Source organism: Cryptotermes secundus, unplaced genomic scaffold (genome assembly GCF_002891405.2).
Source record: "Cryptotermes secundus unplaced genomic scaffold, Csec_1.0 scaffold408, whole genome shotgun sequence".
Taxonomy (NCBI): Eukaryota; Metazoa; Arthropoda; class Insecta; order Blattodea; family Kalotermitidae; genus Cryptotermes; species Cryptotermes secundus.
In genome coordinates, this window is record NW_019724588.1 from 719,688 (window position 1) to 735,966 (window position 16,279).

At 41.9% G+C, this 16,279-nt stretch overlaps 1 protein-coding gene across 1 annotated transcript in view; it reads left to right on the forward strand.

Moving 5' to 3' along the window:
• The window catches only part of LOC111862335 (mucin-17), a gene marked incomplete in the record, with an annotated part of 180,990 nt that overhangs the window by 117,489 nt on the left and 47,222 nt on the right, over positions 1-16,279 (forward strand). Inside the window, 3 exon segments of the mRNA XM_033750626.1 lie at positions 76-151; positions 3,504-14,207; positions 15,691-15,935. Of these exon segments, the coding sequence (XP_033606517.1) occupies positions 76-151; positions 3,504-14,207; positions 15,691-15,935 (11,025 nt within the window).

Sequence of the window (16,279 nt, forward strand, 5' to 3'; positions counted from 1 at the left end):
CCACCTTGTACCTAGCGTATTATAATCTATTAAACCATAGTCAATTTTTGTCTTTTTCTTTCAGAAGTCAATGAGGAAATCTTCGCCAGTGAGGATGGTCTCCTCTTACACAAACCAACGAAGGTCGACAGGGTAACGCGGGATGTAGGAGGTAAGTTAGTGACATTTTGCAACTAACATAACCTAACACACGAATTTCTTCAATTTAAAGGAACTGCATAATTATTGTTAAATAACAAATTTGTGTGTACAACAGACCTACATAACTGTATGGACATTTCGTTCCTTCATCTGCAGTTTTTGTAACTGATTAGCGTGGTCTTAACTTTTAAATAGCCACTGACGACAAATTCGATTAAACTGATAATAATCATCAGTTGTGTTCTTACTGCTACATTAATTTTAGGCTGTGATGCTGCGTGGTATTCTTTATTTTGTAGTTCTTTAATATTCGCTGACTAGAGTTAGTATTAACTTCAAAACAATATATTAGACCAAATGAACTTATTTCTGCCGTTGTTGTTGCTTATCGTGACAAGGTCTTTAAGGAAAGGCTCGAATGGGGAAAACTTGTTCACTTTCCTGGAAACCTCGGTGCTTGGTTCAAAGTAACACGTTGCTCCCTATATTTTTAGCTTATTACTTTCAGCATTTGTAAAAATGAACATTAATACCAACGATGGAGTGAAAAATTATAAAGAACGAGTTTAAATTGTAAGCCTACGCCAATTAAAATAAAATCACTGGGTTCCGCTACAATCATCGTATCCTTTACTGGCTGCATACGAGTAAGCTGCTTGCCCGCCAAATCTCGCGTCATTAGACTGATATTAGATCATTTATGGATGCTGTTCCAACTACAGAAGTTATGCAGCATTGAATGAGATGGAAATATAATTACGATGTTGTGTACGCAAGGATATGGGAGAAACTGATGACCTATTTAATGTAATATTCTTGTGATCACATGGAGGGTGAGCAAAACTATAAACTCTTAAACATATCCGTTAACTCTGCAAATATCTGAACGTGGTACCTCCCGAACACTAAGCAGCAGTTTCGATCACAATACCGAGATGCTCAGTGACACCCTAAGATAATCCATAACTGGTCGTCATAATATATCTGGCCTTCTTCTCTTTCTGTGCTTCTACGTACCCACACTTTAGTAGCATGGGTAACGGGGGTAAAGCGGGCAAGGCGTGAAGCTGACCACTCACCTCCAATTAGTGCCAAGGCCAAGAAAACATGGATCTGGGACTTTATCTTTTATGCTTTGGTACCTGTATTACGACGCCGGTCACGGTAGCCGAGCGGTCTAAGGCATGTACTGTCTTCGCTCGCTTGGAAACCGGGATCGTGGGTTCGAATCCCACTCAGGGCATGGATGTTTGTGTGCGTTTTTCTGTGTTTATGTACAGGTAGATGCCTTGCGACGAGCTGATCACCCGCCCAAGGAGTCATACCATATGTGTAAGATCTAGAAAAACCGAAGTGAATGGAGAAGTTCATAGAGGTAGGCCTAGGCCCACTGGGGCTGTAGTGCCAAGGAAAAAACTGTATTACGATATCGCTGAAACATCGCTCCTATTAATCTGTGCGGAATTATGTATTTATAATAATATAAGTTGTCTGAAATTACTCGCTGACACAAGTTCGTGAGCATTTGTTCAGAACCACTGTTACGGATTGTCTGTAGAACTGCACTGTACATTTGTCCTCAATAAATTTTAAATGTATAACACGCTTGTAATATCTTACAGATGTCCTAAAATAGTGGTCTCTTAATGGGCTAATTCGTGCTACAATTTCATTCTCTTTTGCTTCAGATCGAAGCTGGAATATGAATTCGTCCTCATATTTTGAGAAATAAATGTCAAATGTCTTTATATATTAGTTTTAAAGTCTTTAGTTATCTGTAAGTTTTCTTCTGTTCTTAATTAAATGTCGAGCGTGCAGAGGAACGCTTTTGTCAGATTAATTATTATCTAGTAAGTTCAGGCCACTTTCAAACACTTTTCTTTCAGTTCAAGTCAATGCCTCGTATTAACTCTCTAAAAGGCCAGTGATAGCTACCTATACACATTCTTTCAGAATTTTTGGCAACACATATATGAAATATATTCTTGGGGTAGGAACCAAAGCTTCAAATATAATTTCACTGTGATTCTCAACAGTCTGTCCTGTCACTCACTTCCATTGACATCTTAAGCTTCGATCAATACGTATTACCAAGTTCTAAACAATGTTCAACATGAGAAGGTAGTCACTGAGTAGGTGTCTGGCTCACGGTAGTCTCATTTTCCTACTAAATGGCGCAGCCCTGTATTATATTATGATATTTTTTTATTGCTAGTGGGGTGGGACTAAGTCCCTTGTACTGCGGCCACTTCTGGCCTACTGTACCAGCCCCAGATGATAGGTGAGGGTGATTGTGGAGCAATTGGTGGAATGAAGATTGGCAGAGGAAACCGAAGTACTCGGAGAAAAATTGCCTCAGCGCCAATTTGTCCACCNCTAGCAGTAGTTTGGTTATTATGAACGGGTATATAGCCCATAGCCGGTCACGGTAGCCGATCCAGACCCCCGTGTGGAGGCGGGGTCGAATACCTCCACCGTGACCCTGCGAGTAGTAGGAGGCGATGAAAAGGGAAGTCTCAAAATTGAGACCGTAAAATATGGTCGCGAGTCCCAAGGGACTCAGACCCGAGAAATATTGCACTGGGTAGGGCCAGCAGCAGACCCGTCCTCTCGTCAGAGAGGTCGGCCCACAGAAACAAGACTGTATATGCCAAACAGTAAGACTTACTGACTGACTGACTGGCCGTCAGTCGCAACGTGACTTGGACTTGGTAGCCGATCGGTCTGAGGCATGTACTGTCTTCGCTCGCTCGGAAGCCGGGATCGTGAGTTCAAATCCCACACAAAGCATGGATGTATGGTGTGTGTATGCGTTTATTCTGTTTGTGTTGTCCTGTCTTTAGGTAGAGGCCTTGCGACGAGCTGATCACCCGTCCAAGGAAACATACCGTCTGTGAAATGAACACGAAACTGAGAAATCAGCCCTGTGCTCCAAAGTGGGAGCGAGAGGAGAGAAACAAAATATAGCCCATATATTTCTTACCGCGTAATGAGCAACGTGATTGCACTAATTGAGGTGTTATTTTAAAAAAATCTAAGCTGTCTTGTTTTGTCTTTTGAGTGTGTGTGTTTATTTTGTTTCTCTCTTTGCACTTTATAATTAGCCTTAAGCTGAAGAATATGCATGAAAATAAATAAATATAGAAATTATTATTATTATTATTATTATTCATTCTTCAGGGGACTGATAAAACATTTGAATTTGTTTTCAAATCCAGTTATCTTTAACTTGCTATTGACGAAAGTTTCCTCTGCACTGAAATAGTTTTGTCATAATCTTTCTTGTGTTTTACTTCCTTTCCATGTTTTACTGACAATTTCATCTCTTGTTCTTGATCTGTCCTTTCTGTCACATCAAACAGATGTCACCACCGTCCTGCTGGTGGATAACATAGGGAGACATCGAGATGGTCGATTTCATAAAAAGCCTGTTGGTCTTTTGACATCAACAGCTCGTACGTTTGTCCAAGAGGGTACGACCACCGAGTTTGCAACACAGGTCGTAGGCACGACCCTTGATAACGGCCGTCTGTACGCTCAGGTGGTTACAACTAGCTCCAGGGTGTTCTATCATGGCGACTCTAAGGGTCGAGACAAAACAAGGACAAACCTGGATGAACTGGTTCTCCCATCAATATCCCTCGTGGCCAATATAGCACAGCCCACACTACCCATCCAAGTCATACCCTCCCATAATGGGGATTCGGTCATACAGGTTGAGCCATTCAGTTACGCCAAATCTGGTAACATCTACCAGACTGCAGTGAATGGACAACATACACCTCATTCTAGATATATTGGAGAACTCACGAGAGCGGACAGTAACGTTATAAGTACGTCAGTAGTCAGCCGTAAACAGTCTGATAAGGATGAACGGCCCCTGGTAGATGGTAGAGACGAGCTAGAAGCATTATTCTTGCAAGCAAAAGCAAAGAAACACATGAGCAAGTACTTCCCTCCAGGTAAGGAGGACGAGAAAGAAGAATCTGAGAACCTCGTGAAAGCAAAACAGACGGAATACTTCAAAAAAAGAAATACTGGAGACGCCGAACACTCTGAAAGTAACAACTTAAAACCTGCTCGAGTTGTGAGACCTTTGGACGATTTGCCGACATATACAGTTCGTCATGAGTTTGCCCCAAGTGGATTTTCAGTCGATGAAAACGAAGATTCCACTGAAAACCATAATTCAGAGACAAATATTCGAGGTAATCGGTTCAGATCCGGAAAAGCCTTCTTCGGAGGAAACAAGATAGAACGTAGGAAACTAGATACAGTGACATACCTGGGATTCTCAGACTTCACAACTACAGTTGGGGACACTGTAATAATCTTTATGCCTCATACAACAGCTGTTGAGGGAGCAAATCAAGGCCGGAAAGCTACATCAATATCAGGAGATGCGACCCTTGCTCCGGAGTTGCAACACGTAACTACAGAAAACCCAGTGTCTGTCGTGACAAGCGTCAAAACGTTCATGTCTCACACTCCTGGAATGGTTACTCGCACAGTCACTGGTCACTCGCTCAGCATGCAAACTGCTTTGCCGACCATGGTGGTGCTTCCAGAAACACCATCTCAGTCAATCACAATCCGCCGCGACCACAAAGCACTGCACTCAGTCCAAGTTGTAGAGCCAGTCACAGAAAACTCACCAACTACTTTCGAAGACGCGGTTCAATATTTGGCTCATGAGCAGATGGAAATGGCTGAGAAAATACCGACAACAACTACAGGACAAGAAATTATTACGGAACCATTTTTCGGTAGCGATACTATCGAACCCTCATCGGTATCTTATAACGACGATATTGAAGCTTCCATAGAGGACATTGCTGCAGGCAGCTCTATTGAATCTAGCACAGGAGAAATCGGAGTACAAGCTACAGATTCCTTGGCGACGTTCTCTACTGCGCAGACTCAGTTGTTTGATACCGGTGGTGCTGAATTTCCATTGGGGCTGATAAAAGTAATTGGTGGCACTGAGGCTCTAAATGGAACTACAACGCTGTTCACTTCCCTAGTATATGGAACGTACGTCGATGGAAATTATGCCCAGATCATACATTCAAAATCGAGTATATTCTACTACAATGACAATACCAAAGTCGATATAACAAATGCACACAAATCTATACAACCTACCGCCGTTCTTGGCACATCGCAGAATTCTGTTACCCCTTTTACTCATTCGCCGGGAGAAACAACTTCAAAAGGCACTGAAGAGACCGAAGAAACGACAACACCAGCAGCACCATCAATAACAGTAGATTTCACTGATGAGTTACTACACACAACCGAAGATAATTCAGTCATAACTCTAGAAGAATCAACAATAGGAAGTGACAGTAAAAGAACAACACCAATCGATGAAGTTTTGAGTACAATACCGACAGAAGAACCGGCGACAGAGTCTGACACTGATTCTATTAACGAAGTAGAGACTGGAAGGAAGATAAACACAAAACCAAAGGAACAGGTCATTGTTGAAAACTACATTAAGAACAAAGAAACAAATAAGGAATCTCAGACAACGGATGATGGAGGACAGGAAACAGACACATCTCCTTCATCAGCTACTGGCAGTCTATTAACACAGCTTATACCCACCACCGCTTACAAAACGTTTACGTACCTTACAACATTCTTTATTCCTGCGGAAGGAACGTCTACCACGACATCTATAAGATCTAGAGAAGTTACTAGCACTGAGATAAGTTACATAACACGAACATTAAATTCTGATGCCGAAACATACACAGAACAAACAAACCTGAAACAGAAGAGTGCGATAGAGCCATCGAGTACTGCCATCACTCCAACAGCATCTTTAGCAGAGGAAGAAAATTGGCATACCACACCAGACAGCATCACTGTTGGTACAGCAAATCAGGAAGAAGGAAATATGATAACAACACCAGAGTTACCAGAACAAAAGACAACAATGATACCCGAAGAAGTAAATACTACAACACCCATTCCAACGACTACTCCAGAAGATAATGTTCATGGCGAAGAAGACGAGATTGAACTGATATTCAAAACTCTCTACACCACATACACATACCTTACAACCTTTTTCCAGGAATCTACAACAAGCGTATCAAGTCGAAAAATGGTTGTTACAAACGTCGTAACGTCTACTGTGGACCACAGTTACATATTACATGCATCTGATCCAGCTGTTGCTGGGTTATTTGTCCATGAAGACGGTTTTCTGACACCGTCGAAACACTTGTTACCGTCTATAGAACCAATACCCACAAGTGTTGGTGTAGGTAGGCCAACAACAAAATACTTCCCAGATTTAGGGGTAAACTCTGATGATGATTTATTCTCAACGGTCATAGAATCTGTAGACCTTGAAAAAGAACTATCAACTTTAACGCCGACATTAAATAAATATGGAGAATCGGAGGTTCTTGACGATGAACTGAAAACATTCTACACGACTTATACATATTTCACAACTATTTTGGTTGATGGCGAAACTGAAATTTCGAGTAGAACGGAGATATATACGAATATCGTAACGCCAAGTGGCCACCTTATAAGTCCAACTGTGTCCAGAATTGAGCCTACAATATCGCTTCGTGAACCGTTGTTTGAAAAGGGCTCAGATCCAGATGTGTTTGACCAAGTTGAAAATCCGCAAAAACACATCCTTTATTCAAATATCGTCGAGTCTTCTCAAGACATCACACATGTTAAAACACCCGTTTTGAAATCTACACCTCATTATTCATACAGCAGCACCATCTCTCGGTCATATAAATCTACGACTGGAAGTTCAAATGTAAATACTGCCGACGTGGACGACGAGGAAAATAGCATTTTCCCAAGAAACACACCGATATTTGATAGTAGCTATGCGACTATATCAAGAACGCGTAATACTATCACCACCCCAACGATACTTGAGAAAGATGTATCGTCTAAATCTCCAATAGCATCCAGGGAAGTAGATAACGATAACCTATTTACACCTGTGATCGTAGCATCATCAGTGGTTTCAGGCAAACCAGTTGTTGAAGAGGCAATGAGCACTAACGTCACGAGCAGCAGCTCTGATGGTGGTAGGGTTATGATGCTAGAGAAAAGAAATGATAAACATCTGTTACTTGACGACCAGATCAGCTCCGAAAGCAATACAGAAGAAACTGAGCCAGCTCCAACGTTGCTTCTTCAAACAAGCTATACGACGTTCACGTACTTCACTACAATATATAAAGGTAGTTCTTCGAGTGACGTCGTCAGCCGTTTAGAGACAGTGACTAATGTTGTAACAGAAACACTGACTCCTTCAGCGGGCCTAACAGAAAGGATTGCTCCAGAAGATGCCACTCTGCCCATAACGTATTACACAACTTTCACTTATTGGACAACATTATATAAAGATGGCAGTACTGTCGTTACAAGTAGAGAAGAAACAATCTCCAACACAGTCACACCTACTGTGAACCCTTCTTCTTCGAGCGCAATACCTTTAGAAGTTACCCCAACACCAACATTAACAGAAACGATTAACCCGTCAGCCACACCTGCTTTAGTAGAGCCTGCGACATTCTATACGACGTACACTTATTTCACAACTTCTTATATTGGTAACAGTACCGTTCTGAGTAGCCGACTTGAAACGGTGACGAATATTGTAAACGAAACTGTCAGTGATATTACAGGTCGCGCTGCTGGCAGTGGCGCGACTGAGAATAAGATTCCTGAACAAACGATGAAAAGTGAGACGCCTCAGCAATCACCACTGCCACTACAACCAACTGGTCTTCTATCGACAATTCTAACCAGCGAGACAAACAATGGCATCATAACGTTATTCTCAACAGATGTATATGGCACATTCATAGACGGCCTATATGCACAGGTGCTCGAAAGTTCCACACAGGTAGTCACCCCTACTCCTGTCTCTTCAAAAGCGAACGTACTCTTGAAACCTACGGGAGTTGTATCTCTGAATGAAGGCAGGATCGTGGATGCTGATGGAGTCAGTACAACTTACTTCACTACGAAAGCAATCGGAACTTACATCGACAATCTCTACGCGGAAGTGGTTGACAGCACAACATCTGTTAATGTGAACACTGAGAGAAAATCTGTTCTTGCAGCAATAAGCCCAAGTACGACAGAAGGCGTGAAAGCACAAAAGACTGGATTAGTTCGCATTGTCGAAGGTTCTATTGTCAAGGACCAAACTACTACGTTCTATGAATCGAGGGTGGTGGGTACCGTAATCGACGGCAGATACGCTCAGATCATTGAGAGCACTTCGAGTTTCAAAGTGGCTGTTACACCTACCTCTGTGCCCGATTTTAGCATCAGCGAATTAGCACCCACGTCAACATTGAGGCCGGATGTCTCTGCAACACTGACAGTGTCTTCAACCACATCACCTACACCTGCCGTCATAGAGAGTTCACTCAGTGAGGGAAGTGATACAACTGCGAGCGATACAGAAGATGAAGATACTGGAGAAGACACTGAGGGCGATGAAGATGCTAGTAAAAATCGTAAGAAATCCAGGTTGACGTTTTCAACAAAAAAGAGGACGTTCACGCCTCAAATCAGGCCATTCGCATCAAGAAACAGACCAACTTTTAACCCCAAGAGAAAGACGGCTATAGGTAGCAGTGCTACAACAATAACACGGGCAACAGTTACTCCTACTGTAACAGCAACACCAGCTGCAAAATCTGAAGTCTCCGGTGGTGGAAAGGGAAGATTCAATAGCAACAGACGCGGAAGTTCTACGGGTTTATACAAGACAAATTACAGCGACATCAGGGCAACACCTTCTGGGACAGGGGGAAGGAGAAATTCCCGCACAAGGGGAACCACGGGAGGTGGCGGATCTTCCTCATTTTCCACGCACTACGCTGGCAGAGGCCGTAGTTCTCAAGCGTCATCTCGTCCCCATGCTACATCGACACCTGGTCTGGCAGGGGCTTCGAGAAGGGGAGGATTCTACAGAAGTTCTTCAAGCAGAGGTGCAGGGTCTTCGGATTACCCATTCAGAGGCTCCACAAGCGGATCCCACCATGGAACAAGCAGCTCTCGCTTTCGTATCCGACCCACTCAGTCGTCATTTCTCGGACGAACTAGCAGCACTACCTTTACCACGCCCCCCACCGACGAAACTCTGGAACCTGACGACGATCTCACTACCGCAATAACTGAAGAGACACCGCAATACACCGAAGATGAGCATGACTCACCAACACATCCAATATCTACAACCACGGAATCTTCTCGCCGAAGCAATAATCCTCTCTTACGGTTTAGGCGGCCGCCTACTTTGCGAGCACCACAGACAACAAGCACAACTCCGAAACCTACTACAACACAATCTTCTAAGAGAAGTTCATTGTTACGAAAACCAGCAAGTGAAAGGGGATCTACTACTGCCAGACCTCGTACCAGTAATAGGTTTAATCCCGTGATTAATAGGCAAAGGCCTGGCAATAGCTTGTTCCCTCCCAGAGGACTGCTAAAGAAACAAGAAAAAGAAGATGACGAAGAGGCGAAAAAGGAGAATGAAAATGAGGAACATAAGGACGAAGAAGTCGCAGAGGAAAAGGAGGATGAAGAGGATATTAACGACAATGATTATGAAGGATCAGAAACGAATGAGTCAAAAACGGAAGCAAATAAGTCAGCCAATAGAAGGAGCGGTAAAGCATATAATCCTGTTCACATCCGTCCATTTGTAGGCTTCAATCGCAAACCACGTACAAAGCGGCAAGCAGAGTATGGCACTAAAAGTGGCAGCGGATCGGCAAGAGGTTTCACTCCTCGTTACCGCCGCCCTGGGTTGTCATCAAGAAGTCCACAGGAATCCACTGAAGATCCGGAACTTGTCCAGGATCCCAAGCCAAAAGCATCGAATTCCGGGCGGTTTACACCTCGACCACGATCTTCTGCGTCTGCGCAACCCAGAGTTAGACCTACGTCAGCATCTTCAAATACGGGTAGGTCACAATTTACGCTTAGGAAGGAGGATACGTCTACAAATAACCGCGCAAACTTTAGGCGTCCTACAACGGCGTCACCACGGAGAAGAACAAATAACAAACAGTCTGAACCAACGACATCAGCACAGAGACCCAAACCACCGAGGCTCAGGACTCAATCAAACAGCCGCCAATCAGAAACCACGACACATTCGCGGTCTAACTCCCGCCGTAATCCCAACACTAGTAGGAGAGGGTCCACTCGAACAAGATACCGAGGAGATACTTCAGACTTTGATACATACACGTACTCTCAATCAAGTTTTGATGGAACTATAACAGTAACACACCGAATTCCCACCGAAGTCACAATCCCTGTCGTGAATGGACGTGTCACGGAGTATCGTAACGTGATCACTGCTAGCGCAAGCACAGAGGTGTTAGGACCACATCAATATACAGCATCTACAGCTAAGGATGGGAATACAGTACTGTACCTCACAAGTGAAGTGACTGGCACTTTACCAAGCGGAATCACTGAGATTACACAGTTTCTAATCCATGAAACACCAACCACCAGTGTGATATTCACACCAACAATAATTAGAGGACATAAAACATCTTATTCTCACATTATACCAAGCACTGTTTATGATGTTGAACAGGTTGTCAGCACCCTGCAACCACAAGTATCACCGAATGCACCACTGGCTAATATTTTATTATCTCAACTTTTATTGGGTAACCTTGGCTTACAGCCAAACTTAAACCCCCTACTTGCCCTAAACAATCCTGGACCACCACCAACCCCCACAACAGAATTCAAGACGAGGCAAACCACTTACGTGACCACTGTTACTAAAGGGATGTCTACTGTTATTCCACTGACCTTCCGAGGAAAAGAGATCCTTACCACTATTGTGGACAGCTCATCTGAGGTCATTACTGCAACAGAATTCATTACAGACACGATTGTTGTTACACCGACTGCTGCTCTGGGTGCTGGAAGCAACCAACTTAATTCCTTGCTACTTCCTGCGTTGCTTCAGGCTCAGCTGCTCGGTGGACAGTCCCAGCAACCGCCGATGGGATCCAATCCTATATTAGCTGGTCTTCAGCAGCAGCTACTCCAGCAGGAAACAAAGCCAATCCATGACACTTCAACAGAAGATACAGCCCCTGAACCTTCATCTAGACGTCAGCAGAGACCGCCTGAAGAGCCTGACAGGCTTGCAAGAGATTCTGAGAAAGAAATCCTAGATGATGATGCTGTGCAGAATGTTAAGGATGAAGAAACTGGAAGAGATCGTACATTTAAGACTTCAAGAAAGAAATCAAGAACGGATAAGAAACCTCCAGATCCACCTCCAGTACCAGCAGAAACAACTGTTGTAACTCTCTATGTGTCAGGAAGACGGCCTGGTGAGTTCAGTACTGTCATTTCAACAGTAACCGTTGGTGATGAGAGTTCTGCTACTATTAGGAAGCGAGAAGCTGGATTAGCTGTGCCAGAAATGTTCACTGTGGAGGTATCACAAGTGCCTGAGATTGGAGGTTCTTTTCCAACTTCAGATAGTGATGGCTACCTAGATCATTATATCATGTCTGCTATGAACGAAGTATTTGGGCAAGCAAGCGAGACTGAGACTCAGAGCCTGGAAAGTATTGTTGGTGATGTCAGTAGTTACGTCTCATCAGTCATTGGTCAGCCATCCTCATCCAGTAAACTCCACACATTAAGATCTTCCTCAACTGAAAAACCAACCTCATTCTCAACGGATAACAAGAAAAAAGCAGCTAGCAAGAAGATGTTTGCCTCCTCTTTAAAATCTAACTCCTCTACCGGTCATTTTTTATCCAACGGCCCCGCTGAGTTTGCCCCACTCAAGCGGAAGGTCATGAATACAGAAAACAGGGGCATGCTTATCTTGTCAATTAATATGAAACAGAACATAACAAGTAAAACAGATATTCAATCAGCACTTGATTCTGAGAATAGCATACAAGCAGCAATTATTAGAGAAACAGGATCCTTGAGAAGGAAAAGAAATACTGAAGACAGTTTAGGGGACAAAGATGATGGTAGTGTAACTTCAAAAATATCACCCCATCGAAGAAGAAGAGTCAGAGTTAAAGTACCCATAAATAGAAAGAAATTAGACAATAACAGAAGTGTGAATAAGGAAGAAATTTTAACATTATCAGAAGCACAGCATTCTGCTAGAATTCCTGATATGGACATTGGTGAAAAACATATTGATAAAAATGGACAAATAAAAATCTCTCCACAACCTGAATATGGTTCAAGGACAGTAAAAACAATACCTGGAAACATAAGCTTAAGTTATAATGAAGAAAGAAATGATCATCAGAGAAGAAAGGTAATTGTATCACGCCGTAAGAAACCAGGACATTCAACAGCTGATGATGTCCCTGAGGACACTTTCATATCAGGGTCTATACTGGTTATTAACATTACAAACACAGTTAAAGATGAACTTGTCATCACAACATACAGGCCAAAAGAAATCCCATTATCCTTTGGCAGTAACATAGTTGTTGATGACAAAGATCTGTACTTGCTTCCAACTACTGTTAGAGGAAACAAAGTCATAACGAACACAACATCAGGACGTAGACGCGTTGTGGTTACCAAGAAACGGCCTATTTCTGTGACACCAACTCAAAGACGCCGCATTGTGGTGACAAAGAAGAGGCCTGCACCCAGGTTGGACTTGGACATTGTGCCAACAAACGTCACCCCTGACTCTCTGTCTACAGTGTATTCATACAAATACACTGTACCGAACAGAGATGAAGGATTGAGTACTGACACAGGGAACATGGTTAAAGTTTCACAAGTGTCCATAAGTAGAGAGGTTAAACATGAAATCTATAATGATATAGCTTCCGCAGAAAACAGTAAAAAGGACAGTTATAATGAAGAAACTATTAGTCCATTGAAACCAGATTCAAGGTCAGAGAAATCAAACACAGAACAAGACAGTAGCGTTTTAATTTCAACACAGGCAATATATGAAGGGCGGGATTCAAGTCCTTCCGGCAATCTTCCAGTTTCTGAAATGGATACATATAAAAGCATAACCATTCAACCTTCACAGATTGAACCATCATTCCATGCTTCCACTTATGATCCTGAATACGAGACACCAACTTTCAGAGCCTCAACACAACAATTACCATTTGAAATAGCTTCACTGACGATTTCATCAGTCACTCTGGCTGATAGTGAGACAACTATGCCATCAGATTCGACCTCTGTACAGAAGCCTGAAAAAGATTATGAATCTAGCAGTACAGGAACTGATCATGACACAGAAGAAAACAAGAAACACATACTAGAAAAGGAGGATAATGAGGAAGATCAAAAACATGAGAGAAACACTATGGCTTCTGGTGAAATTACAATTGAATCACCAAACATAAATGAAGATAGTTTAATTTCGTTAACAGAAGGGAGCTCATCTGATGGTCCACGACTTATCCGTCCAACACGCTTCAGCATTACCAGACGGCCTGGTCGTACAAAGCTAACTTTCCCAGGCAGACGTCGTACGTCAGTTTCAACACCCTCATCTACAATTGTCAGTCATAGTATCTTTAGTAGTAGTGGTAATTACAAGTCATCATATAAAGGCAGGCGACCCTCATCCTCTTCCAGAACATTTGGGCGCAGTTCAAAAACCCACATACATCTATACACAACACCCACAACCAGAGTTCTTATGGAAGCAACAGTATCACAGTTTGATAAGATTCCTTCTCATAGCCTTTCAAATTCCTCTTCAAACACCCTGTCTGATGGCAGTTCTATGAAGATTCACACAAATACTGAGTCTTCCTCTGAGAACTTACCAAATTCATTGTCAGTAACACCAACTCTAGCAACCACAACCAGTTCTCCAGTACCAGACATTAGTTCAACAGTTGTGATGGAGACAGTGACTTCAACAAGACTTAGAACATATACGTATATTGTAACTCGAGTGGCTGGTCAGGAGCAAGTTGTCACATCCACCACAGAGGTGAAACCTCATGTAACAACCTTCACTGTAACAAAGACATTGCCAATATTGGCAACAGGTGAGTCCTTCTCCTCTTCACTTTCTCTATTTTCATCCTCCACCCATCTGACACATTCCTTTGATCACCTCTCATTTTTTCCTGGATCAACCTCTTTCATATTCTTCATCTTTAGTTGTTAAAATGTCTTAGTTTTACTTCCTTCCATACTTTCTATTTTCATACTTGTGTAGTCTCTACAGTCTATAATCTTTTCTGTGTCCAATTTTTTGGATATGATTGGAGACTTCTTAACTACTTCACACAGCCTACTGGTTATAATTTTCTGTGTCTACCAATTTATATTTTAGTTAAATTTTCTAATTACATTTATTTCATTATAAAAGCTATGATGTTCAGTTTTAGAAGAATAATGTTTAAAACTAACAGAAAAGTACATCTTTGCAATATGGTGACCAGTTACTTATGCCTCTTTTGCTCTGTCTTCATTTAAATGTCCTGGTTACAGCATTTACTGATACACACCTGTAATTTTGATAGTAAAGGTAGATCTTAGATATCTTCGTAGTATTTTTATGAATTTTCATATTTGTACAACAGTATGTATTGGGTTAGACTAGCTTAATTGATGATGTGTTTGTGTTGGGTCTGGTACAAATATATATAAAACATGAAATTAGAGATGCGCTAGCACGAGATGATGTATATATGTGTATGCTAGGGAAGGTCAAATACATTGCAAAATTGTTCCCTTAACCTAACCCATGTATGAATATGGCAAAAGGAAGATATGGTGCATTCCAACAAACAGTATAGTTGCATACAGGAGTTTGAGTGCCACAAGATTTATCTACTGCATTGCATTATCTGCACTCAAAATGTAAACAGTCTACAGAGGTTGTGACTCAAATGCACATCAACCTACATAGTAGAGTAATGCATAACAACATAAGAATATCATCCCCATTCTTAGTATCTTAAATTAAAGAGCAAGGATTTCTGAGTGGAACTCACACAGCTTACTTTTCTATTGCACAAACTAGGAGTCCTAAAACTCTTGTAATGTGAAATTCAGTTCAGCTCATGTTTTGTCTACATTAAAATTTACAGGCATAACATCAAATTTCTGCACCACTGCCACATTTATAATTGTTGACTTATATGTGTAAATATCAATTCATACAAAATTTCTAAGCATGAACAGTCTATGTCCACTTTAAATTTTGCAAGCCTAGCTCCAATGGTTCATTATTTACTGCCATCAAAACTCTGGTTAGTAAAACCATTCGGAACAAGACAGATTCAATATATATCAAGATGGCTTATACAATTACCTCTATTCAAATAATCTGTATATGCATGGCATATCTGCATGTAACTATCAGCATAAATGGCATTAAAATCTGGAAAAAAGACTTGAGAGTTCTTTCTTGTGTGTAAAAATGTATATTACTAACTTATACCCAAAAAATAGTTGTATTTGAACAAAACTAGAACTTTAAGCAATACCTTCATTCCATAAATTCCTGAATGTTCCATGCAGAGCTGAATGGACCAGCTGAGGGACGTGGATTGAACATGAATGGTGCAGGAGAAGCACGATATAATCTGGCAACCAAGGTCATGAGTAATGGTGTGGAGGTGATTGTAGCAGGGGACAGGAGCACTATGCCTGGGGAGCCAGAGGTTTTACGTGTACTGTCCAGTTCCTTGTCTCGCCCCATTACACTGGCACCCAGCACACTCACAGATCACATGGTGCTCTTCCTGCCACATGAGAGTTCTCAGGTAACTAAGTAATCTTAACTTTGAATATATTTTAACCTAATTTTGAGCTGGTGTAGCTCAGCCATTAAAGTAGCACACTACAGGATGGATGACTCCAGTATGATTCTTGGAAATGACTTATCCTTCATCATCACATTCAGACTACCTGTGAGGCCCACACAACCTCCTAACTCATGGGTGCCGGATGCTCCTCCCCAGGGGTAAAATGGCAGAAGCATGAATCTGACCATATACTTCTGTCTAGGCCAAGGTTAAGAATGCATGGAACTTTACTTCAACTGCAGTCTTCCAAATACATGCAAAGATTATCAAAGTCTCTTACTGTCAACATTAATTGAACAAAT